General features: G+C 40.2%; 1 protein-coding gene across 2 annotated transcripts in view; it reads left to right on the top strand.

Annotated features, from left to right (window-relative positions):
- The window catches only part of LOC106583670 (nuclear factor of activated T-cells, cytoplasmic 2), a 51,070-nt gene extending 42,253 nt beyond the window's left edge, over positions 1-8,817 (top strand). For both annotated transcript variants that reach the window (XM_045705441.2, XM_045705442.2), the window contains exon 10: positions 7,915-8,817. In XM_045705441.2, coding sequence (XP_045561397.2) covers positions 7,915-7,946 — 32 coding nt within the window. In that variant the 3' untranslated portion in view covers positions 7,947-8,817. The remainder of the gene's footprint in view (positions 1-7,914) is intronic.
- Positions 8,818-10,199: the final 1,382 nt, after the last annotated feature.

Raw genomic sequence — 10,199 nt, forward strand, 5'->3', positions numbered from 1 at the left:
CAGAGACATACCCCAAGAGACTTGCAGCTGTAATTGCTGCAAAAGGTGGCTCTACAAAGTATTGACTTTGGAGGGGGGAATAGTTATGCACGCTCAAGTTTTCTGTTTTTTTGTCTAATTTCTTGTTTGTCTCACAATAAAAAATATTTTGCATCTTCAAAGTGGTAAGCATGTTGTGTAAATCAAATGATAGAAACCCCCCAAAAATCTGTTTTATTAATTCCAGGTTGTAAGGCAACAAAATAGGAAAAATGCCAAGGGGGATGAATACTTTTGCTAGCCACTGTATTAATTAAGTTATGATGAACTTCACAGGGTGGTAAAAGTACACGGTGATCTTACATTTACATTTACATTTAAGTCATTTAGCAGACGCTCTTATCCAGAGCGACTTACAAATTGGTGCATTCACCTTATGATATCCAGTGGAACAACCACTTTACAATAGTGCATCTAAATCTTTTAAGGGGGGGGGTTAGAAGGATTACTTTATCCTATCCTAGGTATTCCTTAAAGAGGTGGGGTTTCAGGTGTCTCCGGAAGGTGGTGATTGACTCCGCTGTCCTGGCGTCGTGAGGGAGCTTGTTCCACCATTGGGGTGCCAGAGCAGCGAACAGTTTTGACTGGGCTGAGCGGGAACTGTGCTTCCTCAGAGGTAGGGGGGCCAGCAGGCCAGAGGTTGATGCTCCTTTCCAATAAATATCAAGGGTTTGATCCTGATGACATATTCGATGCTTGACTGCCATTTGACAAATAAAAATATTCCATATTTATCCATAATAGTCTCATCATGTAGTCTAGCCTACCCACATTGTATCTGTGAGCTGTTGGCTAGAGAGCACGTGCCAAGACCAGAGTAGACACATTTGCTATTTAACACAACAGTTTGTGACAAAATGTGATGGAAACACATTGAACTTCAGATTTCTATTCGGTACATGAAGACTTAAGCGAAAAAGTATATTTTGTGTGCACTATGTCATCACGCACTGATTTTTATACACAACAAGTCCGCTTGGTGGAAACACACCACTGGTGGGAAAATGCGCATATTTTCTTTATGCAGACTTTTGATATTCACATGAAAATCTGTTGCCAATTGGATGGAAACCTAGCTTGTAATATGGTGACAATTCCACTTAGTGTATCAGTGGGCAAGAGGGAGTTACCAGGGTGTTGCTTACACCTATTCAGTTCTCTCAAATCTACAAGTACCTAGACTGGGGTGTCTGAAGGTTTTAGATTTTTCCTTTCAATTAAGACCTATACAACCAGGTGAGGGGAGTTCCTTACTAATGTTACGTTTCCACAAGACAAACTCAGTGTCGTTCACAACAAAGGGAAATAACAAAGAAAAATACATTTTGACAACCAAAACAAAACAGAAAGGGGATCAAAAGGGGTTCTGAAAAGGCACCCATGTGGGTGCCCACTGGATGTTGGCAAAGCCACTAGTAAGGGGTTCTAAAAGACACCCATGCCCACTAAGTTTGCCTCCCGAAAAGATAAACTAAAATAAAAACCCACAACAACTTAGGACAGGGAGTAAAAAGAATATGGAGCGAAACAAACAGGGATAATAACAAAAATCTGCCTTTTTTCAAACTTAAATGGTTGAGCTCGAAACTGCACCTCAGTTGCCGTGAAGTGTAGCTTTCCCAACATCTCTCAAGCTCCACTGGAGCACTGGGCCAGTCACTCTTAAATATCACCTGGCTAGCACAGGTGAAACACCTTCTGACTAACGAGATGGACAAGCCAGCACAGGTGAAACACCTGACTAACGAGATAGACAAGCCAGCACAGGTGAAACACCTTCCCACTAACGAGATGGACAAGCCAGCACAGGTGAAACACCTTCCCACTAACAGAGATGGACAAGCCAGCACAGGTGAAACACCTTCCAACTAACGAGATGGGCAAGCCAGCACAGGTGAAACACCTTCTGACTAATGAGATGGACAAGACAGCACAGGTGAAACACCTTCTGACTAACGAGATGGACAAGCCAGCACAGGTGAAACACCTTCCGACTAACGAGATGGACAAGCCAGCACAGGTGAAACACCTTCCCACTAACGAGATGGACAAGCCAGCACAGGTGAAACGCCTTCCGACTAACGAGATGGACAAGCCAGCACAGGTGTAACACATTCTTAATAACAAGGTGACACAAATCAGTGCTCCCTATGTGCTAATGTGCTACCTTGAAAATAGAAATAGAAAAACCAAAACCTGTAACACTAATTATCGTGTCAAGTACAAGGGTGGAGTGAAAACCCGCAGACACTCGGCCTGCCGTGGAATGAGTTTGACACATACTGTATGACCCAGGAGGCAGGGTGGAAGGGTGTAGGGGTTGATATGGGATTCAGAGTAACACTTTTTTTTGTGGATGCTCCTTTTCCCTTGCTTGTCCAGCTATGTGGGTCAAAGCTTTAAATAGTCCCCAGCTAAAAGCCAGCTGAAGTTGTTTATCTGTGTGTGAACCGACACTAAGCCTGGCAAGGTCAGTGAGAGTACACGCTATCGATCATTTCAGAATGGATACAATTAGGCTCCCCTAGTCGCTAAATGTGCTTTGGCATCCAAATAATGACGATTTAGCAAGCCTTCGTCATGACTAAACTCTACATGTTGTGTAGAAGTTATTTGTGTATTGTGTTGATTATTGCAGAGGCCTGTTACCTTGTGTGTTCATTTATGATTCATTGCTTTTCAGAGGTAAATAAAATGAAGTTGAGCATGTGATCTGGACAGAATTGACATGCAGTTCTCACCATATGTATTTGGACAGTGAAGCTAACATTTGACATTTTGGCTCTATACTCCAGCATTTTGGATATGAGATCAAGAGTACAGTGTCACCTTTTATTTGAGACAATTTTCATAAATATCTGATTTATCATTTAGAAGTAAAAGCACTTCATGTATCTAGTCCTCCCATTTGGAGAAGTCATAAGTACATGGACAAATTCACTTAAAGAAGTAGTCAGAAGAATATTTGGTCCCATATCCATTGCACGCAATCACTATACCAAGCTTGCAACTGTACAAACTTGTACTGTGACCTCATATTCATAATTTCATCTCAAATCCAAAATGCTGAAGAGTAAAAAAGTATTAATTGTTAGTATTAAAATGTTTGCTTCACTCTTCTAATATGGTGAGGACTGTATTAGGCAAAAAGAAAAAGGCCATATGTTAGAGTATAATACGTTACAGTACGATACGTTACAGTACGATACGTTACAGTACAATACGTTACAGTACGATACGTTACAGTATGATACGTTACAGTACGATACGTTACAGTACGATACGTTACAGTACAATACGTTACAGTATGATACGTTACAGTATAATACGTTACAGTACGATACGTTACAGTACGATACGTTACAGTATAATACGTTACTGTATAATACGTTACAGTATGATACGTTACTGTATAATACGTTACAGTATGATACGTTACAGTATAATACGTTACAGTATGATACGTTACAGTATGATACGTTACAGTATAATACGTTACAGTACGATACGTTACAGTACGATACGTTACAGTATGATACGTTACAGTATGATACGTTACAGTATAATACGTTACAGTATGATACGTTACAGTATAATACGTTACAGTATGATACGTTACAGTACGATACGTTACAGTATGATACGTTACAGTATAATACGTTACAGTACGATACTTTACAGTATAATACGTTACAGTACGATACGTTACAGTATAATACGTTACAGTACGATACGTTACAGTACGATACGTTACAGTATAATACGTTACAGTACGATACGTTACAGTACGTTACGTTACAGTATGATACGTTACAGTACGATACGTTACAGTACGATACGTTACAGTATAATACGTTACAGTACGATACGTTACAGTACGATACGTTACAGTATAATACGTTACAGTACGATACGTTACAGTATGATACGTTACAGTACGTTACGTTACAGTATGATACGTTACAGTATAATTTATTCATTCTGTTTTATTAACACATCAATGACAATATATAACCATTAAAATTCATTAAAAATAAACAACAAAAAAAGCTAAATTCTGTTAATGTTTTTGGAAATACACTTACAAAGTATTTGAAAATACTGAAATACACTGACCCAAATACACTCCCATGCATTTAACCCAGGTATTTGAAAATAGTATTTGAAATAAGCATTTGAAAATACTCTCAAATATAAATTACCATTACAATACTCAAATAAGAGTACTTGTTTTGGACTGTGTATTTGAAAATGCTCAAATACACAGAAAAAAGTATTTTACTACCAGATACTCATATACATATGTATTTGAACCCAGGGCTGATACATTATAATAGTTATGCTACAGAATGTGGTTTAACATGGAAACAATGCCCTTGGTTAGCTTATACTGTAGGTGTCGGAAAACACATACAGCTCTGTACATTCTACCCTATTTACAAAAGGATGCGGGAGAAAAGTTTCCATTTGATCTTATGTAGTACAGAAACAGGAAGCACTACCAAATAAAGTGAGTACCTGTTGCAAAGATGATTTCTGCCTGTGGTTGCTAGGAAAAAACAATGATATGACACCTTGTGGAGCATAAGTGTCAATGCGATTTGTAAACTACAAGTACAACAGGCCTATGTGTTACACTGTCCTAACCATTATCCCACACTTTCTTGTTCTCCAGTGAATGACATCATAAGAAATGATCTGACTGCCCGCAGTAACGAGCAGTAAAGAGCATCTATATTGTGACCAACAATCACACGGGCTCCAGAAATACCATGCCGTCATTCTACTGTCTGATTGCCCCCCTTCGTATGTACTGTATATAGGGTGTTAAGTCAAAATCGCATCTTTTGACAAATGGGTAGAATAATATGTTAATTGTGTAGATAATCCTCTAAGAAAACAAATGGTCCAAACCTCATAATATGTTCACAAGTTATTGGAGTTTTTACCCTTGTAGGATGGCCAGAATTACGGTGACTATATCAATGGACGCCAGAGTAAAAAATCTAAAAAGTTAGGAATCAGGAAAATTGCATCGAATCAGCTAGGCTGGACTCTGGGCTACCGGCTACCTGACAGGCTCACTTTTGATAATTGCGTTGTTTGCTCTATAACCCATTCGTTCATACGCCACCGTGATATACAATAAGGCCCGTGACAACAAAAAGACAACAGTCACACAGTGGCGGAATAAATTCAACTACACATACGTTTGTTTCACAAAACCGGAGAGCAACATCTGTCCAGTGAAGTCCACAAAGCAAATATTGCATGTAACAAACAGTTAAATCACCTGCAGCATAGTCAAGCAAGTTAATGTTTTCCACAGTTTACTAAACTACTGATTTAGAACCACAGAGTTACCGCAAGTCAGCACAAAGACATCAGGAGCACTGCCTCTGCTATTTCAGCACCATTTTAACTTAAACATTTAAACATCATCAAATCAACAAGGCTATATACAGTGCCTTGCGAAAGTATTCGGCCCCCTTGAACTTTTCGACCTTTTGCCACATTTCAGGCTTCAAACATAAAGATATAAAACTGTAATTTTTTGTGAAGAATCAACAACAAGTGGGACACAATTATGAAGTGGAACGAAATTTATTGGATATTTCAAACTTTTTTAACAAATAAAAAACTGAAAAATTGGCCGTGCAAAATTATTCAGCCCCCTTAAGTTAATACTTTGTAGCGCCACCTTTTGCTGCGATTACAGCTGTAAGTCGCTTGGGGTATGTCTCTACCAGTTTTGCACAACGAGAGACTGACATTTTTGCCCATTCCTCCTTGCAAAACAGCTCGAGCTCAGTGAGGTTGGATGGAGAGCGTTTGTGAACAGCAGTTTTCAGTTCTTTCCACAGATTCTCGATTGGATTCAGGTCTGGACTTTGACTTGGCCATTCTAACACCTGGATATGTTTATTTGTGAACCATTCCATTGTAGATTTTGCTTTATGTTTTGGATCATTGTCTTGTTGGAAGACAAATCTCCGTCCCAGTCTCAGGTCTTTTGCAGACTCCATCAGGTTTTCTTCCAGAATGGTCCTGTATTTGGCTCCATCCATCTTCCCATCAATTTTAACCATCTTCCCTGCCCCTGCTGAAGAAAAGCAGGCCCAAACCATGATGCTGCCACCACCATGTTTGACAGTGGGGATGGTATGTTCAGGGTGATGAGCTGTGTTTCTTTTACGCCAAACATAACGTTTTGCATTGTTGCCAAAAAGTTCGATTTTGGTTTCATCTGACCAGAGCACCTTCTTCCACATGTTTGGTGTGTCTCCCAGGTGGCTAGTGGCAAACTTTAAACAACACTTTTTATGGATATCTTTAAGAAATGGCTTTCTTCTTGCCACTCTTCCATAAAGGCCAGATTTGTGCAGTATACGACTGATTGTTGTCCTATGGACAGAGTCTCCCACCTCAGCTGTAGATCTCTGCAGTTCATCCAGAGTGATCATGGGCCTCTTGGCTGCATCTCTGATCAGTCTTCTCCTTGTCTGAGCTGAAAGTTTAGAGGGACGGCCGGGTCTTCGTAGATTTGCAGTGGTCTGATACTCCTTCCATTTCAATATTATCGCTTGCACAGTGCTCCTTGGGATGTTTAAAGCTTGGGAAATCTTTTTGTCTCCAAATCCGGCTTTAAACTTCTCCACAACAGTATCTCGGACCTGCCTGGTGTGTTCCTTGTTCTTCATGATGCTCTCTGCGCTTTAAACGGACCTCTGAGACTATCACAGAGCAGGTGCATTTATACGGAGACTTGATTACACACAGGTGGATTCTATTTATCATCATTAGTCATTTAGGTCAACATTGGATCATTCAGAGATCCTCACTGAACTTCTGGAGAGAGTTTGCTGCACTGAAAGTAAAGGGGCTGAATAATTTTGCACGCCCAATTTTTCAGTTTTTTATTTGTTAAAAAAGTTTGAAATATCCAATAAATTTCGTTCCACTTCATGATTGTGTCCCACTTGTTGTGGATTCTTCACAAAAAATTACAGTTTTCTATCTTTATGTTTGAAGCCTGAAATGTGGCAAAAGGTCGAAAAGTTCAAGGGGGCCGAATACTTTCGCAAGGCACTGTATGCTTAGTTTAATACACTGAAGACAAACTTAAAGATACCAAAAACTATTTAGTCCAATCAATGTTGCTAAATATCATGTGGCTGTCCATGGTATTGATTTCTGTCAGTGTATGTATGTGTGTATGTATGTGTGTGTGCGCATGCAAGTAAAACAAAAAATGTGGACTCACCCAACTGGCTGACTAGTTGAACGCCAATGCCATCCTCCTCTCTTTCATGTAGGCACAACGGTCAAGGGCTCCGTCATACAGTACACTTTTAGTTTTGTTGTTATAGGCTACCTAGTTAAAATGCTTGCTAGCCTAACTTCCTCGCATGGGCAACAATGAACCAGCTAAGTTAGCTAGCTAGTTAATATGAGCCTACTAGGCTACATCTAGGCTACATATTGAACTTCAATCGTCTCAGGCCAGTGGTACAACATATTAATTTATGGTTAGATCAGAATCGTCGTCATTGGCCTGTACAGAGAATTAAGTCAAAACCACAAGTCTAAATCCACATCTCCATCCATGGCTTAGGAAAGGGCCAATTTAGCAAGCTAGCTACTGCAGTACATCAACACAAGCAATCCAGAAAATCTGATTTTATTGGTGTGAAGCCAAATCTAAACTGGCCTCCCTTGGGGGGCGTTTTGCTGCACCAGGACAACCCACAGTTGAGCTTAGTGCAACGATGATTGGCTAATTCTTTTATTTTTTTAATCAAGAGAGGACAAATGCTTGCTGGCATCAATTAATCAATTGCTACAGCGTCAACATGTTATACTCTTTTGTTCCAGACAGCATCAGATACATGGGCGAAACATACTGAGACAGAGGGGCGCTGTTTCCCTCACTCGGATGAGATTTCTCCAGTGAGATTCAGCCACTTGTGAATTGAAGGAAAATTATGAAAACACAGAGAGAAGAAAGATGTATTGGTCAAATATTTGGGGAAGCCTGGCTTCCCTTTGCATTCATGAATACACGCCACTGAGCATATACCAAACGTTTTATTTTCAAAGCCTTTTAACATTTAATTCAGTTTGTGTCATGCTAATTTAGATTTTTGTGACCCGCGGAAACAACTTTAAAGGTGACGACCACAAAATGTAAAATCCTCAAAAGTTGTTAAAAGAAACCTGCACGGCTATGCCAACATAGCTCGGTGCTCATTATCGAATGTATTACGTACAAATCCAACTTTTTTTATATAATGCTAAGGATATGTTAGAGGAAGACCCCACTGAACGATTCAGAACATGAATAATAATTTGTCTTGGTAAAATGTATTTTATAACATAAGGAAGTTACATTTCATCACCAAAGAGCGTTTTCACCGACACCATACTGTATATACTGTATTGTGGATGCAGATGGAATCCAGTTAGGGGTATGCAGTGCCGAATTTCAATAAGTGTGTTGACCATGGGCTACCTTTTAAACAGTTGTATTATTTTATCATGTGTAATCATGTATGTGGCCTCAATGTAAGCTTTTGTAATTGTAAATAAAAACAACTTCATGAAAATGGCTGTATTTACTAAGAAAATTATGAAAAAAACTGAATATGATTGAGAAACATATTTTTTCTGTCATGATGTTGGCAATTTCATTTTATTTTTTTATTTTATTATTTTATTTAGTCTGCCTGTCATTAAAATATATATTTAAAATCTTCTTGTTTGTTGATTAAATGGATCTCAAAATGAATCAATGTGTATATGTCATGAGTTTAAAAGTCCAAAAATGGATGTAGCAATCACAGATTTCCATTGATTTGTAATACCAATGCAGTCAATCTAACTGGACATAACCCAACCCTACCAAAGGTGCCATACCTCTTCTGGATGATGAATTTTAATGTAATCTAATAGACCAAAAATGGTATCCAACTTTGCACCGCCCCATTGGTCTCCTGGTCGCAGTTGGCTGGGACAGAGCCTGGACTCAAACCAGGATCTCTAGTGGCATAGCTAGCACTGCAATGCAGTACCTTAGATCACTGCGCCACTCGGGAGGCGTCAGATAAATGTCGTCAAAGCTGTACATTTCATTGTATTTTCTATAAGACTTCTAACGATTGTTGGTTGTAGTTTAATATTACACCCCTTATTTATGAGGAAATAGTGCACGCTTTTCATTGATGAAAAATAAATACACAAATAACTAACATTTGTTTAATTAAATGAACATCAAGGTGAGGATGTCTAAACAAGGCTGAACCAGGAGGGGTTCTCCAATAACACCAAGGTGAGGCTGTCTAAACAAGGCTGAACCAGGAGGGGCTCTCCAAGGAACATCAAGGTAGGCAGTCTAAACAAGGCTGAACCAGGAGGGGCTCTCCAAGGAACATCAAGGTAGGCAGTCTAAACAAGGCTGAACCAGGAGGGGCTCTCCAAGGAACATCAAGGTAGGCAGTCTAAACAAGGCTGAACCAGGAGGGGCTCTCCAATAACACCAAGGTGAGGATGTCTAAACAAGGCTGAACCAGGAGGGGTTCTCCAATAACACCAAGGTGAGGCTGTCTAAACAAGGCTGAACCAGGAGGGGCTCTCCAAGGAACATCAAGGTAGGCAGTCTAAACAAGGCTGAACCAGGAGGGGTTCTCCAATAACACCAAGGTAGGCAGTCTAAACAAGGCTGAACCATGAGGGGCTCTCCAATGAACATCAAGGTGAGGCAGTCTAAACAAGGCTGAACCATGAGGGGTTCTCCAATAACACCAAGGTAGGCAGTCTAAACAAGGCTGAACCAGGAGGGGCTCTCCAATAACACCAAGGTGAGGCAGTCTAAACAAGGCTGAACCAGGAGGGGCTCTCCAATAACACCAAGGTGAGGATGTCTAAACAAGGCTGAACCATGAGGGGCTCTCCAATGAACATCAAGGTGAGGCAGTCTAAACAGGGCTGAACCAGGAGGGGTTCTCCAATAACATCAAGGTAGGCAGTCTAAACAGGGCTGAACCATGAGGGGCTCTCCAATAACACCAAGGTGAGGCAGTCTAAACAGGGCTGAACCATGAGGGGTTCTCCAATAACACCAAGGTGAGGCTGTCTAAACAAGGCTGAACCAGGAGGGGCTC

This window comes from Salmo salar, chromosome 22 (genome assembly GCF_965601325.2).
Source record: "Salmo salar chromosome 22, fSalSal1, whole genome shotgun sequence".
NCBI lineage: Eukaryota > Metazoa > Chordata > Actinopteri > Salmoniformes > Salmonidae > Salmo > Salmo salar.